At 40.5% G+C, this 21,496-nt stretch overlaps 1 protein-coding gene across 2 annotated transcripts in view; it reads right to left on the reverse strand.

Annotated features, from left to right (window-relative positions):
* Positions 1–17,690, reverse strand: part of LOC124140376 (probable insulin-like peptide 7) — a 29,167-nt gene extending 11,477 nt beyond the window's left edge. Inside the window, exons 1-2 of one of the 2 annotated variants that reach the window (XM_046507927.2) lie at positions 17,342–17,690; positions 8,266–8,398 (exon numbers count right to left, since the gene is read on the reverse strand). In XM_046507927.2, the coding sequence (XP_046363883.1) occupies positions 8,266–8,398; positions 17,342–17,354 (146 nt within the window). In that variant the 5' untranslated portion in view covers positions 17,355–17,690. Of the gene's footprint in view, positions 1–8,265; positions 8,399–11,674; positions 12,095–17,341 lie in introns of those variants that run through there. The other variant, XM_046507926.2, reaches the window with a different exon arrangement.
* Between the last annotated feature and the right edge of the window lie 3,806 nt (positions 17,691–21,496).

Raw genomic sequence — 21,496 nt, forward strand, 5'->3', positions numbered from 1 at the left:
GTGCAAAACATTGAAAACAACGTTAAACCCCATTTCACTTGACCTCATCTCTGTCATTGCTTAAAGCGGTGTAAACCATACCGACTCTCATAACCGAAAATAGTTATGCCACGTTAAAAAAACACATTCCGATATCAAGAAAGGTACTTAAATCCATATGAATTACCGAATTTAATATCTCAATTTGTAAGTAGAGAAATCATGAGTAAATAATGTTACTTTTAAAAAGATTTGATATCGTTCATTTCGTAATGGACATGTTGATATTTATCTTCTTATCGTCTTCTGAAATAGTTCACAAATATGCTCAAGGGAAACGAGAAATATTGACATCTGCAAGAGTCAGCAGATACACAGATAATTCTAAGCATATTGAAATAGTTTGACAGTCCAACAGCCGGCGTCTTCCGCTGTTGGAATTCATATCGTGTCAATGGCTATTGCCCGTGGGCACGTGTTAATCTCCTAGTCACACTTCTCGCCAATATGACAAGTGACAGAGTACTTGTTAAGACATGGCCAGTTACTTAAGATTCCTTCTCGTACACCCACTCTTGACACGCTCAACAAAACATTTTTCTCACATTGTCCATTTAACAAATTTACATCCTGCTAACATGGGACCAGGTTTACACAGCTTCTCAAACTATCCCCGGTTGACAGTTTTCTACATGTAGGTACTTACAGGCAGTGATGTGCTTCATCGTCCCCAATTCTATGACAATGTCTGTCTGTTACCATATGCGCCACCAAATCAAGGGTGACTAATTGGGTGATTGATTGGTTGGTTGATTAATTAGTCGGTGATTGATTGAGTGGTTGATTGATTGAGTTGGTGATTGATAGGGTGGTTGGGTTGTTGATAGGGTGATTGATTGATTGGGTGGTTTGGTTGTTGATAGGGTGGTTGATTGGCTGGTTGATTGAGTGAGTGGTTGATTGATTGGGTGGTTGATTGAGTGAGTGGTTGATTGATAGGGTGGTTGGGTTGTTGATTGGGTGGTTGATAGGGTGGTTGTTTGGAGGGTTGATTGATTGATAGGGTGGTTGATTGATTGGTAGGTTAATTGATTAAGGGATTAAGGGTGGTTGGGTTGTTGATTGGGTGGTTGATAGGGTGGTTGTTTGGAGGGTTGATTGATTGATAGGGTGGTTGATTGATTGGTAGGTTAATTGATTAAGGGATTAAGGGTGGTTGATTGGGTGGCTGATAGGGTGGTTGATTGGGTGGTTGATTGGGTGGTTGATTGACTGGGTGGTTGATTGATTTGGTGGTTGATTGATTGAAAGGGTAATTGATTGGGTGGTTGCTAGGGTGGTTGACTGGATGGTTGATTTATTGGGTGGTTGATTGATTGAAAGGGGGGTTGAAAGGGTGGTTGATTGATAGGGTGGTTTGGTTGTTGATTAGGTGGTTGATGGGGTGGTTGATTGGAGGGTTGATTGATTGATAGGGTGGTTGATTGGAGGGTTGATTGATTGATATGATGGTTGATTGATTGATAGGGTGGTTTATTGGGTGGTTGCTAGGGTGGTTGATTGAGTTAGTTGTTGATTGATTGGGTGGTTGATAGGGTGGTTGATTGAGTGGTTGAATCAGTGGTTGATTGAGTGGATGATTGAGTGGTTGAGTGGTTGAGTGAGTGGTTGAGTGAGTGAGTGAGTGAGTGAGTGAGTGAGTGAGTGAGTGAGTGAGTGAGTGAGTGAGTGAGGCCGGTCTGTTTGGTGAAACCAATGGAAACGCGTTTGGGGCTGACATATAGACTTGGAAATCTGTTATTACACATTTAACTTGTCTCTTTAATCCCTTTCCAACTGCTGGGTTCACATAGCTAGCTCGATTTGCCAGTTTTGTTTGCCGAGATTGTTTTGTATTAAATCATATCCAGATATTCCGCAGACATGTGGTACGTAATAGTTTCTTTTATAATATATATACTCTTCAAAAGAAAAGAAACGCAAAGCCAGATTTGTGTGAGGTAGGAAAATACATTTATACGAGGAACCGTACAAGGTATTGAGCCAAAATGTTGTGGAAAGAACACTTGGTGATTGTAGTCATCGCAGTTATCGGTACATAGGAAAAGTCCAAGGTGAAGGTCAGCTACCATTAATAACGCGTATGTCCCCCGTTGGAATCGATAGCTGCCTGGCATCTCCTGCCCATGGAAGAGACGAGTATGAGAATCACATCCTGGATAATGGTAGTCCACTCGGCCTGCAACGCAAAAGCCAACTACTGCAACGTCTGGGGTTGTGGTTAACGTTGGCTATCCAATTCACCCCACAGGTGCTCTATCAGGTTCAAATCCGGGGATCTGGAGGGCCAGGGGAGAACATCAACGGTGTTGTTTAGTAGGCAGGCTCTTGTGATCCTTGCTATATGCGGTCGAGCGTTGTCCTGCTGGAATACACCGTTGCCGTTGGCTGCAATTGGGAGGACGTGTGGAAGGAGAATTTCGTTGATGTATCGTTGAGCCGTAAGATTGCCCTGGATATGGACCAAACTTGTCCTGCCTTGCTGAAAGATAGCCGCCCACATCATAACGCTACCCCCACCAAACCTGTCCACTTCCTGTACGCAGTTTCCGGCGTAACGTTCTCCCCGACGTCTGGAGACCCGTGCTCTGACATCCCCTCGACGGAGGAGAAATCATGATTGCTCGTAGACCTGCTGCTCTTAAACGGTTTCGTACTAGGGTCTGGTCGGAAATTCTGCGCAGTCCGGGTATTTGGGATGCAGTTGAGGTGGCTGTGGACGTCCTTTCACGTAGGTGGCGCAGTCGGATGTAGTGATCTTGGGGGTGGTTACTCTTGGTCGTCCCGACCTTGGCCGATCACTTGTTGACCCATGCTATTGAAACCGATCCCATAGCCTTGTGATGGTCATGGGCGCTACAAGCCTGCAAGCGGCAAGCGGCAAGCGGCAAGCGGCCTGTGACGTTGTTTCTTTGCACTTCTGTTAGTCTTGGCATGTTGTTAAACTGTCACTGTTGACCAGCTTTGAAGGTATTCGGTATTCAGGTGTGAGCAGTGATACTCAGAGAGACCAACTTACATTGTATTGGGGATTCAGGAGTGAGCAATGATAGCGAGAGACCAACTAAGATGGTATTGGGGATTCAGGAGTGAGCAATGATACCGAGAGACCAACTTAGATGGTATTGGGGATTCAGGAGTCAGCAATGATACCGAGAGACCAACTTAGATGGTATTGGGGATTCAGCAGTCAGCAATGATACCGAGAAACCAACTTACATGGTATTGGGGATTCAGGAGTCAGCAATGATACCGAGAGACCAACTTACATGGTATTGGGGATTCAGGAGTCAGCAATGATACCGAGAAACCAACTTACATGGTATTGGGGATTCAGGAGTCAGCAATGATACCGAGAGACCAACTTACATGGTATTGGGGATTCAGGAGTCAGCAATGATACAGAGAGACCAACTTAGATGGTATTGGGGATTCACGAGTCAGCAATGATACCGAGAGACCAACTTACATGGTATTGGGGATTCAGGAGTCAGCAATGATACCGAGAGACCAACTTACATGGTATTGGGGATTCAGCAGTCAGCAATGATACCGAGAGACCAATTTAGATGGTATTGGGGATTCAGGAGTCAGCAATGATACCGAGAGACCAACTTACATGGTATTGGGGATTCAGGAGTCAGCAATGATACAGAGAGACCAACTTAGATGGTATTGGGGATTCAGGAGTCAGCAATGATACCGAGAGACCAACTTACATGGTATTGGGGATTCAGGAGTCAGCAATGATACCGAGAGACCAACTTAGATGGTATTGGGGATTCAGCAGTCAGCAGTCAGCAATGATACCGAGAGACCAATTTAGATGGTATTGGGGATTCAGGAGTCAGCAATGATACCGAGAGACCAACTTACATGGTATTGGGGATTCAGGAGTCAGCAATGATACAGAGAAACCAACTTACATGGTATTGGGGATTCAGGAGTCAGCAATGATACCGAGAGACCAACTAAGATGGTATTGGGGATTCAGGAGTCAGCAATGATACTCAGAGACCAGCTTACATGGTATTGGGGATTCAGGAGTGAGCAATGATACTCAGAGTGACAAACTAAGATGACATTCGGGATTCCGGAGAAGGGAGGCTGGCACCCTCATGGATTTCCTTCCCATGCGGGGTATCAAAACCTGGTCCTTTAACTAAATGTGTTAACGTGCTGTCCTATAAACCCAATTTCAATGATATTGCAATGTTACATAGTAAACATTGTTGACAGTAATAATATTAGCGCAGTGATAAGATCAGGCTTGTGGTTTATATCATTTGAAATGGTCTTGTTCTCCTTGGTCGTTTCGTTCCTTACTTTATAGTGTTACTCCAATATACCGCTGATCTTAATAGTCCCTGAGGGTAGGACTGACGCTAACTCTTTATGAATTGTTCTCGACACAAACCGGCTCTGTGGGGAAACCGGGTCCGGATAGATCCCCAGTTCTCCATGCTTGCCATACGAGCTGATGACATTGTGTATCGAATGTTCCTGATATTGGCTAATGATTTAATGGTCGAATGGTCACGATTTAGCTGGAATATTACTGACCGCGGCGTTAAACAATGTACACTAACTCACGTGGCAAAACGGCGATTTTACGCCGCCTTTAACAATATTCCATCAATATCACGGCGGGGGTTGCCAAAAATGGCCTTCACATATTGTACACATGTGGGGAATCGAACCCCGGCCTTCGGTGTGACGAATGAGTGAGTGAGTGTTATATGGCAGTGTATTTTATTGTAGAACAATGATTGTTACTGTGTTTCTGTTGAGATTCGGTTGATGCCCATTGCAGACTCATCCACCATTGTATAGCGCCTTACAGCACTGTCTAGAAAGTTCTGGAAGCTAGTTGGACGGTATATACGGGCACAAGAGCATGCCTCTCGGATTTCTCGCGCATTTCATTACTTCGAAACCAGCTTTTATGTGAGGATCGCTCATGATCCCTTATTCTCTTCCTAGCCTATCGCAGAAGCTGTCTTCTCTAGGTGAATATATATTATTATCACTGACTTTTGCTATCACCACTGTATTTTTGTATTTGATACTGACCACTACCATCATATTATATATTGACATTGAATACTGTACTGCCACTCTATTGTTCTGCCATTGTAATTCCTGTGCAGTAATTTGTATAGACTTGTAAACTTAGCGTATTTTGTAATACATTTCTTGATTGCCTTTAAGAATATTGCAGCAATATCACGGCGGGGGACAGCAGAAACGGGCTTCCCACATTGTACTCATGTGGGGAATCGAACCTGGGCCCTCGACGGGACGAGTGAGTGAGTTTGTTTGGTTTTGAGCCGCTTTTAGCAATACGCCTACAATATCACGGCAGGGGACGGCAGAAATGGGCTTCACACATTGTCCTCATGTGGGGAATTCGGCGTCAACAACTTGGGTACGCCATCGCCCCATACGGTAATAGAAAATAACAGAAAAAACATAATAAAACGAAATAGAAAAACAAAATAGAACGGCAAAACTATCACATAACTTCATACTTAATTAATTTACGATTAAAAAGTAGGTTTTAAGAAAACTCCAGGAAATGTCAAGAATGTTGTGAATGAGGATATTTTGAGCGCGTTGACAGTTGCATCCCTTGGCCATTGTGCAGAGCACAGGCACATGTACATCAACAATACGGTGTATACATAACACATAAAGGCAGCGCGCAGTGAACGTGATGACCCGCGCAGAGGACTTGGAGGAATGTAGAAAAACGTGTTTGTCTTAATTACCATTGAAAACTCACTTCCGGCATATGCCAAACTCCGAAGCTACTGTCATAGAACGTTCATTAAGCACACATACTGACAATTTATGAAAATATTTGAAAAAACCATCTTAAAGGCAATTGTTTAAACATTTAGTTGCACATGCTTGACCCATCCGTATCCTCATCTATGCCTCTTAACCGTGATTTCTTGTTCTATACTATATAGTACTGTGTCGTTGTATAAACAAACCACTGAATTATCGTCGTACTTGTGATTATACATTCAGGTATGGCTGTACTCTGTGGTTGGCGGTTACTGTGACACTTAGTGCTTAGTGCTTTTAGTGCTTCATTACAATACTCTATAGTATGTGTTACTGTGGCAGGGGGCACGGGTGGCCCAGTTGTCTAAGGCGCCGCGATTCGCTGTGCAGAGTTGCGTCCCTTGGACATGCCATAAACCTATGATTGTGGGTTCGAATCCCCATATGGGTGCAATGTGTGAAGCCCATTTCTGGTTTACCCGCCGTGATATAACTGCAATACTGTTAAAAGCGGCGTTAAACCCAACTCACTCACACACGTTACTGTGACATAAGGTGTGTTGATGTGTCCCTGTGCTATACAACACTGCATTGTTGTGTTGTTATGCTATATAATACTGCATTGTTGTATTGCTATGCTATATAGTACTGCGTTGTGTTACTATGCTATAAAGTAATACTTCGCAAACTTCTCTTCGCAAACAATCATCTTCTTGAGGCAAGGGCGTTAACTGACGATAAAAGTCCAGTTTCCACACCATCCTCCTGAGGTAAGGGCGTTAAGTGACTATTATAGTTTCCACCCTTGCCGCTATTACGAGTTATGTCCCTTCTCTGTCCCTCCTATTGAACAATCAGATTCCACCTCTCATATCACTTGCATTTGCGTCAAACAAAATGGCGGCGCCAAGTCATGACGATCTGATCGATATTCAAGATCTATATTGTAATAAAACGTCTTACACCGCGATGTGCATCAAATCGAGATTAGTGATAATTGTATGAACGTGATGGTAATCGATGAGGTAAAATGGAGTTTAAAGTCGCCTGCTCTTATATAGCGACGTGCATGCACGTGCTTGTGAGTGTGTGGCTGCTTGTACTCGACCGGGCTGGTACCGATTTATAGTGCTAGCCCACTGAGATACCCTGCCGCAGTTTCACATGAATACCACACACAGACACAGTATACTGACGCCAAGCCGACCAGTCCTTGTTTTAACCCCTTAATGCCGAGCGCCAGACAGGGCAACAAAAAGTACCATCTGTTAACGTCTTTTGGTATGACGCGGCCGGGGATTGAAACCCGGACCTTCCGCTCTCCGGGTGGACGCTCTTCCACTTGACAACGGAAGCGGTCCGGTAATCGATGACGTCTCAAAGGTCTGCAAATCATTGTGATGCGATTCCATTGCAGTGATATCTCCAAAGAGTTTTGGATGATAAAATAAGAATTGAGTTAACAAATAAAGGTGGGTTTAATGACTTGAATTAAATAAACTTGGGCCGATAATTGTTTCAAGTGTAGTTCCTCTTTAACCCTTGTTATTTCTAGAGGTTTTTTTGTCAGGAACCTTCTGCTATACGCTGAACAATACGCCTTGTTAAGAGAGAGTGAGCATGGTTTTAGGCCGCTTTTAGCAATATTTCAGCAATATCACGGCGGGGGACACCAGAAGCGTGGTTCACACATTGTACCCATGTGGGGAATCGAACCCGGGTCTTCGGCGTGACGAGCGAATGCTTTAACCACTAGGCTACCCCACCGCCCCGCGCCTTGTTTAAGGATGTGTGACCCGTATTATCAGCGATTCGTGTAGATTTATATTACGAGATTATATTTACATATTATCAGAGATAGTTTATGTTTTTGTGTTACACCCAGCCCCACAAGTCAAGGTTATTTCCGAGATCACATTTCAAACTTTATCTTCCATCATAAGCCTTTTCTACACTCGCTATATTTTATCATGATGCACGCAATTCACACGCTCGCTTGGCGTGTCGAAACAAAGCTATTTGTCTTTCGGCAAAAAACATCAAATGACATATCTGATGACAAGGAAATTTGACATCAAATGTTTATAATAATCAAATCAGCAATATCCATCGCGAAAAGTACTTGCCGATTACCAAATGTATGATATGATTGATATATATAAAGATAAAATCCATCTATGTAATTACAATCACCATCCACTGTCACATCGGCCACAATCCCCTTCAAACCTGACATGGTAACCATGACTATTGCCCGTGGGACATCAGATTGATAATGATATTATCATCTGTTTGAACACAAACCATTGTCAAATATAATCTGCTACACACACATTAAATATGAACTTATCCATCAGTAGCGCTCGTGAGGAAAGCAATCATTCCGAGTTCGTGTTAACTATGTGCAAACTTTTTGAGCAAACAGTAACTTACCTTTCGGCAAATGCGCGCACCATCATGTCGTCATCCCCAAAGGCTGGTGAAATTTTGGTGAGACATATTAAAGCCAGGACTGTGATACTTGAAACACAAATTGTGGAATGGAGGCTTTTTAGCCCAAAGGCAACTGAAACGAAACGAAACAGATTACATAGACCATGCTAATTGAGTGAGTTTGGTAAGACTTATCCGCCGCTTTAAACAGTATCTTACAGGGATAGACACTAGCCCGTTAGTCCGAGACGAGTGGAAATCTAGATCGCGTGTTGTTTTGTTTCTTAATCTTGTGTATTTTCCATAACCACTAGTCCGGAATAAGCTGTGGGTTAGTTGGATTGAGTTGGGTTTTACGCTGCTTTTAGCACTATTCCAGCTCTATCACGGCGGATACACCAGAAATGGGCTTCACACACTGCACCTACATGGGGAATCGAACCCGGGTCTTCGTCGTGATGAGTGCACGCGTGAACCACTAGACTACCCCGCCGCCCCTTTGGACTAGTTTAATATGGTAGATACAGTGTCTACCCTTCTTTCAGTTATATCAGAGGTGGCAGGAGTGGGGGGAAGGCCCGAAGCAATGTGGGGATTAGAGTTTTCCACTTGTTAAACCCACGATCACGTGAAGAGTGCTGAAAACCTAGAAACCTAAGGCACCAGCAACTTATTGTGGGTGGGATAAGAGGGAACCAGAGGAGGGTCGCCAAGACATACGACAGTCTCTAGGGGTCGTAAAAAAAACATGTACAGGGACATGGGGAGGGCCATCCGAAAATATAGCAAGTGTAAAGGGAGGGTAATTATTTTTCGGTACATTAGTGCTTTAAAACCCTCTGCCCCCCTGTTGAATGTCTTTCGGAGAGGCCAAGTCAGTGCAAGATGCTGTCATTGGTAGATTGGTCAAACTGAAAATTGGAATAAACCCGCTCCGTCCCATCAAGGTGTCATCCAGTGTGTGGCTGTAGGTGTTCCCACAGACAAAGCCTCAGATAACACAACCACCATATGTAAGCATCACTACATATATACGCAGAGTTGCGTCCCTTGGGCACGCCAGAAACCTATGATTGTGGGTTCGAATCCCGGTTCGCCCCAATTATGTTTCTAGGTTTGTCAGCACCATACCCGTGCTCGTGGGTTTCACCGAAGTGGTCAACGTCTGAGACCTGCATCACTTCGGGCTTTCCTCCCACATTAAGCTGACACGCCGCGATATAATTGGAATACTGTTAAAAGCGGCGTTAAACCCAACTCACTCACTCACTGGATTCCAAAGCCCCATAAAGATCCGTACAAAGCGAGACACTTTTCGGGGTCAAGCAAATTCCTTTCGAAAAGATTAACTATAATCCTTAATACAATCAAAGAAGAACCTTTTTATACTCACAGAAAATATTTGTGACAAGTGGAATTAATATCATGTGGATTCTTAAAAACTCAAAGGCTTTGCTGGAATGTTTGCAATCTCAGAGAAGAACGAAGTACCATTCTGTAAAAACAGTTGATTTTTTAACATTTTGTACACCAGTATCCAACACGACAAACTTAAAAGAACATCTTCATTCCAGGATCCATGGGGCATTTGTCAGTGGTGAGTGAGTATGGTTTTACGCCGCATTTAGCAATATTCCCGCAATATCACGGCGAGGGACACCAGAAATGGGGTACCAAGTAAGGCTTTTCAAACGTTTTATGGTAGATATGTTAAGGAGATTTCCAAATTTGACACATTTGTTACCAAAACGAGGGCCGATGCAAATCCTTAGTTTGACTCTTCCCATGTGTTCTTGTGCTTGTTCAGGTGATCAACATGACTTGCCTTTGCATGTGTTTGCACTGGTGGTGCAGGATACGCTCACAATTTCGGAAACACCTGGTACCATCACTGATTGATAGTGATTCATAAAAAAACATGCTGATGATAAAGTCGAAATAGTAACACGCATATATCTAACGAATATGGGAATGGTTTTGTTCTGTTTTATTATATCTGTAGGAGCGATTTCATTAACTACTGCGATGGTATTGACATCAAATATTGAGTCTTCTAAAAATACTGGCCAACGCAACCGGCATCAGCTTTACGACTAGTAAGTAATCTTATACAGATTATTAGATAGATTTCTTCACAAACATGTATGTTGGAAATTGTATCTGATTAGGAAAGCTCATATCAAGTTTACGCTACACATACTCATTTATGCCTTTATAAATCAGAATAGATCGGACGAAAATAACATTGAAACGAGATCTGAGCGGCTTAACATCATGAAATGTGACCAGGCTTTCAGCGGAGGAGATCATGCGCTTTCACATGTAAGAGTGAGTGAGTATGGTTTTATGCAGCTTTTTCAGCATTCCATGAATATCACGGCGTTGAGCACCAGAAATGGGCTTCACTCATTCGTCGGGATGAGAGTACGCTTCCCCATCTTTCTCACATGTGAGAGAAAGGACATGAGTGAGTGAGTGAGTAAGGTTTTATGCCGCTTTTAGCAATATTCCAGCAATATCACGGCGGGGGACACCAGAAATGGGCTTCACACATTCGTCGGGATGAGAGTACACTTCCCCATCTCTCTCACATGTGAGAGAAAGGACATGAAAATATAACACTTAAGCTCAGCCGTGTTGCAATATTATCAGTTTAAACAAGCACAAATTCAGAACTAAATTAAACCATATAACAAAAATGTCACATATTTCAAGATAATAAGATATTATCTATGTAAACCATTTAATCATTTTTGAATATTAATAAATAGGTACTTATCTAGTCAAGATTACCAAGACGTCATAAAATGCCGTTACCTACATATTGGACAGAATGTATTACTATTAGATCTAGAAAAGTGAAATCATTTTTCTTTTATCACGAATAATCCGACGTACATATGAAAAAATGCAAATGTATTACTAAAATATAAAGATAAAACTATTCCTTAATAAAGAATATCCTGATTAAATTCCTACATCTTATAAAACAATTCTTGGAATACTGCACTTTTATAATAAGATGACATCTGTATTATACACATACAAATCAATCTTCTTTGAAACTATTAAACTTGTATAAATACGAACTTCTATAAAATATAAGTACGCCTTAAAAAAAGTTTATATAATAACATAAATGTCCTCAAAATATGAGTATACTTATTAAACTATTCTCATAATACTAAACTTATGAGAGGTGTATACTTTGTATATAAATATACAATACAAATCAGACGCACAAGGTCAAAATATACATAATTATTTAATAGATATGTTCCTTTGATGTAGTATGCATGTCAAATAATAGATACATAATGTACACTTAAATATCAATTGCTACCATGAATGATGACAAAGACTTGTAATAAGCCTGACTCCAAGTACCAGTGACAAAGTAAAGACGTACCTTTCCTGACGTTGGGTAGAGACATTTCCCCAAGCAATCAACTTTGTATAGCACCTGCCTCTACTTTCATCAACTCTCCAGATGTTTACGAGTCAATGACAGAGGGAACCCTATTCCTACGATCATTTCAAACGCTCGCTTCCTCACTCCAACGCTGATGATATGAATTAACCAACTATTCAACAGCCACACGACTTTAACAATTCTTCCATGTATTACATTTTCATGTTGAAAGCTCAACTGAATGCGTGGATGGCTTTAGGCCGTATATAGGGTTATAGTACCGCCTTCAAAATTGTGACGTTTTCACATGAGCGTTTTGCAGCAGCGTCTGAGATATTAAAGTCATACTGGATCGTCATCAACTGAAGAATATGACAGAAAACTATTGCTCATCGGCTCAGCGGGCTCGCTACTCAAGTGTACTAAGAAATAGCATAGCGCGTTAATAAGACACCGTTCGTGAAGGGGAAAGGTGCCGGCGGCTCTACCAATCTGTAAAGGCGATGGTATTCGTGAGAATTAATATCACTCTCAGACGTTACAAAGCGGCAAGCCTGTGGAGGGAGGTGGGCCATACGTGCACCCATGAACCCCGAAGACTGGCCAATACATTTGCATCTTGAGATTGCCTTTGAAACACTCCACAGTTTTCGTGAAGTATCATTTCTGCTCGTTTTGGTGACAGCGCTTTTACGTATGTGGTTATTCAGAATGGATTATTATAAGGGCGAAATTATTTTGGAATTGGCAATTAGTTTTTTAACAACTTGTAGAATTAAGACGTTTATTTCAGAATGACACTCACGTCATCTGATGAAGGGCTTCTGGCGTTTCTAAGTGCTCTCACGAAACTAAAATAACTATAATAACTATAATAGCTGTATATCGCCAACATTCGCTTATATATACTACTTACAGTTGTCATAGATCTGAAAATATGTTCGTTAATGAACTATTCAACGTAAGCATATATAGGGTTATGACAATCTTCACTGTAATCGAATAAGGCAAATAATTGAATATCTACCTATCAATGGCTAGCATGAATATCTAATCAGTGTTGATTACAGGAAGATGAGCCATGTTTAAATGTGATTTGCCAAAGGATCAAACAGAACTGAAATAGATCAGTGTCATGTTTTTTCCTTAATACGAAATATCTAATCTACAAAACGATGGTGTTTGAACCTTTAAATTTATGATCTAAATGTATATTGATTGGTATTAATTTCACCATAACTATTAGAATTAATGTTATTGTCTCAAAATAACATCAGCTCTCTAATACGAGGGTATTTTGGGTAGAGTTTCAATCACCTGCGACAGTGCCAGAAGGTTTTGATTTCCTTAGTTGATGCATTTCATAACAGGTCTACTGATTGTCAATTCCCCATGAGCATTACCAAGGAGACCAAGAAACTTCTTGTTCATCAGAAACCAAGGAAGGTTTCCAATGACGACGTGTTGAATAAATGTCACATTATGCCTCTCATGACAGAAATTGTGAAGAATGAATTTGAGGCATGCATATTTCATGAGATAATAATTTTGCTTTTTGCTTTAAACATATTCCAGTCTCATGGGATGGACATGTTTTGAAATGATGTCCTCTTTGAGTATGTTTGTAATATAAAATACAACCCTTCCAAAATGACATACACACACATTTTACGATTGACAGGTATTACCTTTGAGCTTGTATCGCTTTGAGAATAGCTGTAATGTGAAGGGAAGAGCCAATTGGCGCAGGTATCGTATGTCTAGAATAAGGACCGAATACCGCATTCGACGTAATAAGCGCCCCGCTCAAATAAGCGTCCACGGTGATATTTGCTCATATATTGGCTAGTGAACAATACCATTTAGGAACCGTTAAAATACCGGGGTAGAATAGGTCTTCAGCAACCAATGCTTGCCGTAAAAGGTGATTATGCTTGTCGTAAAAGGCGACTAACGGGATCGGGTGGTCAGGCTCGCTGACTTGGTTGATGCATTTCACCCAAATTGCGTGGATCGATGCTCATGATATTTATCACTGGATTGTCTGGTCCAGACTCGACTTTTTTACAGACCGCCGTCATATAGCTGAAAAATTGCTGAGTGAGGCGTTAAACAACAAACCAACCAACCAATCTTCCGATTGATCAATGTACACAAGACTTATTTAATCGTGTATAATACACACAGACTTTTCTTTTGTATCATTTCAGGTACATAAATCTAGAAATATACGATCTTTCAACTCTGTTTTTTTTCCAACCAAAATTATATTCTAATAAGAGGCCCCTATTTCTTTGTTTTGAGAGCGCCCTGTGCGCTTATTACGTCTAATACGGTATTTACAATGGGATCAGGGTTCACCTTGATTATGCTTCTTGGTTTGTCAGCTCCAAACGAATCTTCATTTCATAAAAGGCGAAAGCGTTTAAGACCCGCATTACTTCGGACACGCTGTGAAATAAGTGTATTATCTCCAATTCACTCAGTCACTATATAGAACTTAACACGAACATATTTAGATTCAGCATTGAAAAGAAATAAAAACTGTCTTTTATTGTAGGGTATCGCATATGCTGTAACACCGTATGTCCATCAAAGCATCGTAGGCGCTGGTGGTGATCCCGTTGACGAGATACAGCCCCACCCACACTTCCAGATCTACAGACAGCAAGACACTCGATGGACATACAGACACCCTCCACGTCAATCCTCGGCAGCAATAAGCCATAACGTACTGTTATAAGGACATGGGCACCACTTGAACTGACCGCTCTTCACCATCGGCTTTAACATGACCCTAATATATTTTCACCCTATCCATATTTTAACAAGACACTTCATGTTCTCAAGGTCGGGAAATGAACCCATATGGTCATCCTGATTGTCGTCATCGAATTATTTTCCAAATCGGAAAAAAACCTGTCTCATTTTGCAGCTGGCCATGGTGATCTTGACGTGTTGACTCCACGACAGGATGGCGTAAGACCGGAACAATATGACATAATTGACACTTTAGTGGGATGGTATATCCACCTTGTTTGCGTTAATGGGCAATGGACCGATTTAAAGGCGGACAAGGCGTGAGCCAATTTCCAGGCCAAGCTTCTAGTCACTCACGCCTTTGCCATCTCAAGGCCATGGTGAGCAGCAATCACGCACTTTACCATTACTCCCAGTGGCATAGAGGCAATGGATTATTTCTTAAATTCCTTGCAATGTCCAGACCCACACAATTGACCATTCTTTTATCAGAAACCCATTGTAGTGTCTCCTATGACTATAGATTATCTGAAGATAATACAAATAAACAATTCGATTAGCGCAGGTTATTCGTGGGAGAACCCAGGGTTCGAATCCCATATCCGCGCCTTGATTTCGATGCCTTGTGTGTCAGCACCTTAAGTGTAAACGTTTAACAATTGCAGAATTCCGACTGTGATGGAACTAAAATGCTTTTCAAAGCGGTGTAAAACCCAGCTGAATGACTTACTCTTATAACGAAGGTCTGCTCGCTTTCCAAGGCCAAGGAATCATGAAGTATGAGTAAGTCAACTGATACCAACCACCCTAGCCATCAACTTCGTAAACAGGGAAATACGTTGAGGTCTATTTTCATTAATAATTTTCTTTCATGTCTCCCAATATGAGTCACTAAATACAGACAGAACATCATCAGTGTAGGATGTTCGCCGCATTCGCTGAGAATAGCTGCAAACTGCTGATTTGGCGCAAAATTCTTTAGATGAAACATACCCTATAAAAAACACATTGCAGTTTGTCTGTAATGACAAACAACATTATGCATCATTGCAACCATGACGTGTCCTTGTCTACTCCAATAACATTCTGAAGACATGTATTTACTCGTTAATAATGAATGTTACCTGGCGGAAATGGCAGAAAGACGTTTCTGATTCCCATTTTGTAGTGAATAAGACAGAGATTAAAACTGAATTTTCTCTGGTGACATTTAAAATTAAAAAAAAAATCATCTAACTCCGTAAATGAAAGTATCTGGTTGTCTATCTCAAAATACCTTATTTCATTAGAAAATACACATGGTCGGATAAGAGTGAGTGAGTGAGTGAGTGAGTGAGTGAGTGAGTGTTATGGTTTTACGCCGTTTTTAGCAATATTCCAGCAATATCACGGCGGGGGACACCAGAAATGGGCTTCACACATTGTACCCATGTCGGGAATCGAACCCGGGTCTTCGGCGTGACGAGCGAACGCTTTAAGCACTAGGCTACCCGACCGCCCCTGGTCGGATAAGAACATGTTATATAGCTCTTTAAGTCCTCCATTACAATTAAGAGACCTTGCTGCTTTTAATATTAATGTTATAAAAGCATAGTTTGAACGAAACAGTACTCACTCTATCAGCAAAAAGAAGTGCAATAGTTTTATACTACAGTTAACTACGGTTATAACGAACAGAAAGGGGACACTTATTTTAGTTCGTTATAACCATAGTTCGTTATAAGCATACGTAAAGCATATACACAGCAGTGACCGGGACAAAAACATAAGTTCGTTATATCCGTCTGTTCGTTATAAGCGTGTTCGTTATAAACGTAGTTTACTGTATCTAAAAATCAAACAACCGTTCAGATTCATATCAAAGCTGTAGATTCTTTAGTTAATTAATGTCTTGCTTTCATGTTTTTAAAAATTCCTTTATCTTTTGATGGTCTGTTTCTGGTTATGTATACTAGGCCAGTTTCAATCAACCTACAGCGCGTCATGAGCATTGTATAACACTGCACTTAAGGTTGCGATAAAACTTGTGTCATATATATACCTACAGACGGTGAATACCATTTAAAAAAATTAGTTTTCTTTTTAAGAATTTTCACATTTTTCATTTTCAATAACGAAGCTACACGAACTATTATAAACAACTGGAATAAATTTATAATCAAACATTACAATAGGTGCATATTTTTAGGGTTATATCGCAGCGCTTAAATAATGAAATACCAGCCAATTTAATCAGTACTTTCACACCATCGTCCAATGCAGTAGAGATCAGTTTCATGATGATGAATTAGTACAGAACATGGAATGAAACCTAACTCGCAACAACATAACTCTCAAAAACCTAACTCTCAACAACATAACTCTCAAAAACATAACTCTCATGAACTAGTTCAGATGGCAATTGTGAACAGGATTCTTGTTTTTGAATCACGATTTTACTAAAATTAACTCATTTGAATGCATTTGTATCAATCTATGATAATATAAACATTTTTGATATTGTAAAATGAATAAATATTTACAAACAATTATGTTATATAACGCATTAAATTACTTTTATAAACGCTCGACCCTGGCATTGTTAAATGTTCCCAAATAATATTTTCTAATGTAAAATGATGTTCCGATGAACACTTACTTTGCCGTTGCATGTGTTTGTGACAGGTGCCACCGGATACGCTCACCTTTTCGCGAACACATGTTATCATCACTATTAGATAGTGATTAATAAACAAATACTTATGATATATTCGGAACTGTACAATGTACTAATATTTATGGAAAGGGTTTGTCCGCTTATATTTCTATGTTGAAAATTCAAAATTACAATGCAGTAAATTCTCTTCAATATTTGATGAGACAGTTCAGCTAAGAATAACAACAATAATAATAATCAACACTTACCATTGTTCATCATGTTTTAGAGATGTACTCTAAATGCATAGGGTGTATATCTCCTTTCCGGGCGTAGTCAGGAATATGTGTGCATAACAACGATGCTATCGACAACATCGGCGTTTATATACAGACTAAATAACCCGAGGCGACCAGGTACCTTCTCATTGCAGAGGCAAGACACACGTTTGAGGCCAAGCCTTTTCACCATAGGGTTATTAGCAGAACAGCTCCGCGTGGTAGTATTGACTATCAGAATATTAAAACATGCGCATATTAATAACCTTCCATCCCTCGTGACTCAGATCCACGCCATGTCAAGTTTGGTAGAACAATGGGATGAGACAGCCATCAGATCTCGGAGGTATGACGTCATAATGTAAGTAGTATAGTGACGTCATGAAGGGAATCAAGGTGTCGATAAGAAGGTTAGTCTGTCATAAGTATTTCGTGCAAGTATTCATGAAATGGGTGACAGACTATCATAAATGTTGGAATGGGTTAGGCTGAAACAAATGAGCAGCTATTGTGAGAAAATGCGCGTAGAGGTAGTTTCCTATGTGTTTAAAGGAAACATGAGACGAAACAGATGTTTTTTTTAATAAACCGGTGATTAAAATGCTTGATCAATATAAAATATGAGTCTTTATGACAAAACGGGAGTTTATATGTAACTCGGAAAAATATTGTGTTCATATATATAATAAATACATTTTACTTTTAGTTTCTAGGTAGTCCAGTCAAAGCTTCAGGTCCACGAAACATTTTATTTGATACCATTGTATTTGTGAGGTGAAATGGGGTTTAACGTCGCGTCCAAGATTATTGCACTTATTTAGCGACGTGTATGCACGACTGTGTGGCTGCTTGTACTTGTCCGGACTGATGCCGATTTATAGTGCTAGCCCACTGAGATACCATGCCGCAGTTTAACATGAATACCCCACTCAGACACAGTATACTGACTCCGAGCCGACGAGTCCTTGTTTTAGCCCCTTAATGCCGAGCGCCAGACAGGGTAACAACAAGTACCATCTTTTAACGTCTATGGTATGACGCCGCCGGGGATCGAACCCTGGACCTTCTGCTCTCCGGGCGGACGCTTTACCACTAGACCACGGAGGCGGTCTGATACCAAGAACGTAACTAAAGCAGGACTCCGTATTGTCATGAACGCCTCACATATAAATCTAGTGTGTATTCTATTCTGACTTACTCCTAAGGTGTGGTATACTATAAAACAGTAACCAAGTTTACAACCACTGTTATACAACTGTCTCATTGTCAGAACAGAATCGTATGAGAAATGCATTGTTAAGCTTAATTAAAAGGTCAACACTGGAGAATAAGTGTCTGCCGAAACATGGAACGTAATAAAATGGTAATATTAATTTGTCTTTTTCCATATATATTCTGAACTGCAAAAGTAAACGTCACTTCATAAAAATAATTCATGAAAGATTCCATTTCTCGTTTTTGACGTTAGCCTGTATCCAAATTAAATGTTATACGGCCAAAAAGTAACACGAATATGGATGTAATGGGTCGCCAAAATGCAGCTTAACAAACGACCATGGTCCCGAATGCTTCCATGAAAATCAAACTTCAGTTGCGTTTTTAGCCACCGTCAAACATATGTGTGTACTTTCTTTCTTAGTCCGACTGTTTATATAAATGCAGAACCCAGTAAAACTGGCAGTAAGCTAACGCTTTAACTACTGGACCAGCACACCGACCAAGGTCAATTGAGGCTTAAACAACCATACACAAATTTACAGTCGGATGTAAACAGATGTAAATACATATACAGAGGAGCAAAAGAATGTATTCCGAGTTTGTTTTTATGTGATTGAAAAATTGAAAGAACTGTTCCTAAATTTGATTACAGTGAACTACGTTTATAACGAACACGCTTATAACGAACTGACGGATATAACGAAATATTTTTTTAGTCCCGGCCATGTCTTGTATATATGATGTATATTTGCTTATAACGAACTACAGTTATTACGAACTAAAATTAGTGGTCCCTTTGAGTTCGTTATAACCGTAGTTTTCTGTATGGCTATTTAACCATTTCTGCAACAGTTTGTAGAAAAGCAATCTGTGGCTGGGTAATTTTGTGTAAAACTAAATTGGTTCAATGGAGACCGGGGGCACGGGTGGCCCAGTCGTCTAAGGCGCCGCGATTCGCTGTGCAGAGTTGCGTCCCTTGGGCATGTCAGAAACCTATGATTGTGGGTTCGAATCACGGTTCGCCCCGATTATGTTTCTAGGTTTGTCAGCACCATACCCGTCTTCGTGGGTTTCACCGAAGTGGTAAACGTCTGAGACCTGCATCACTTCGGGCTTTCCTCCCACATTAAGCTGACACGCCGAGATGTAACTGGAATACTGTTAAAAGCGGCGTTAAACCCCACTCACTCACTCAATGGAGACCACAACCACGTGACCTCCACCATGATCCCTACAACTGATTGACTTTGATGTCTAAGATATACATAAGCAGTTGTGTATTATGCGAATTTTAATTTTTTTTATTTTCCAAAGTTTTAAATCAACTCATTTTTTAAAACATAAAACCGTGATGAAATATTTTTTGAGGGCTGACAAAGCTCCACTACAGCTTTTATTTAGAAATGATCACACTAACTAAAGGTACTTTTAGTTGGAAATCAAACATGATAAAATCAATTGGGAGGTATAGCTTCTTTTGCATCTCTCAGTTTATGATTCACTTGTTACATCACATGAACCTTCACTGATGGCATGTGTCTCCTAACAAGAATAAAGTTAGGTATGTCCATGAAAAGAGTCGTTTTTGAAGTATACGTGACAAAATCCAAAATCCTTGAGAACAAAAGCAAAAACTGAAACAGAAGAGACAAAGCAAACAAGTTTTCGCGATCAAATACATATAAAAAAGTAAATGGTTGAGATACCGAACAAGATTGTGTTAATGTTTTTTTTCAAATCTTCATCGATCTTGTATTACCAGACGTTTATATGTAGTGTTCAATATGTTGTTTGCGAGGCTGAGTAACGGTCGTGGGTGGTTGGGAGGAGATTATGGGGGCTGGGGGCGTGGTGGGGGCATGACACCGTGGTAGGCTTGTTGATATACTTTGTGTTCTGACAAATAGGTATCAGTTGAGTGACAGTTCAGCGTGTTTCTTTTTCTCTGAAATATGAAAACACAAGATGTTTGAAGTAACACGCAACTGTGACGTTAAACGTCAATGAATCGTTCGTAACGTCTAACAAATTTTTTTTTTTTATTTCCTTGTCCTTGTCACTACAATCTCATTAAAATAGGATTTTAGTGCTCACGACCGCTAAACAATTGTACAATTGTTTTGGAGGTAGCGATAACCAAGTGTTTCTACGACACCAACCCGTAAACCATTGGAAGCTAGTACAATACATGTTAAATTTGTAGTGCTGTAAAAAGGTCAAAAGTGACATATTTACTTACCGCATGAACTGATATATGTGACATATCTGAATATAGAAATCAAGAATCAAACGTTTTTTTCTTTAAACATATAATGTAATATATCACTTAACATGTTCTTAAAGAAAGAATATTAAAAAATTAAAATAATACATTTTCATATGAATAAGGAAAATGACCCTCATCGGTGCCTTCTGGGGTACTTAAGTTCCCACGACACCCACGTAGCGGCCCCTCCCCATCCTACTCCCACGTCTGTTTCACATAAAAGAACACCACAACAAGTTCGTGTAATTATCCAACTAATGCCCTTTCCCCAAAGAGCGACATAACTTAACCTCCCAGACGGGTCCCACTCCCTGTCGGGTCTCATTTTCTTGTCCAAGTTGATAGCAAAGGTCTCCGACCCTAGATTTATGGATGTCGCCTAGGATTAAACATTACACAGCTCTTGTTTGAAATGAGTACAGTACATCATTTTATGAGGTTCTACGTTTCAGCCGATGCTTGTACCGCGTGTCTTGATGCTGAAATGAATATTATATGCAGGCATCGCATGCTCGAACACGCTTTTATAGAAATTACTTAACGGTTAAACGAAGGTTTGGCTCGATGCAATTTGTAGTCCTAGCATAGAATTAAGTCTTTCAGAACTGACTTTGTTTGTTAGATAGCTCACGTTACGATGTATACGCTCAGTTGTGTACATT

This window comes from Haliotis rufescens, unplaced genomic scaffold (assembly GCF_023055435.1).
Source record: "Haliotis rufescens isolate VD_foot unplaced genomic scaffold, xgHalRufe1.0.p SCAF_5, whole genome shotgun sequence".
Classification (NCBI taxonomy): Eukaryota; Metazoa; Mollusca; class Gastropoda; order Lepetellida; family Haliotidae; genus Haliotis; species Haliotis rufescens.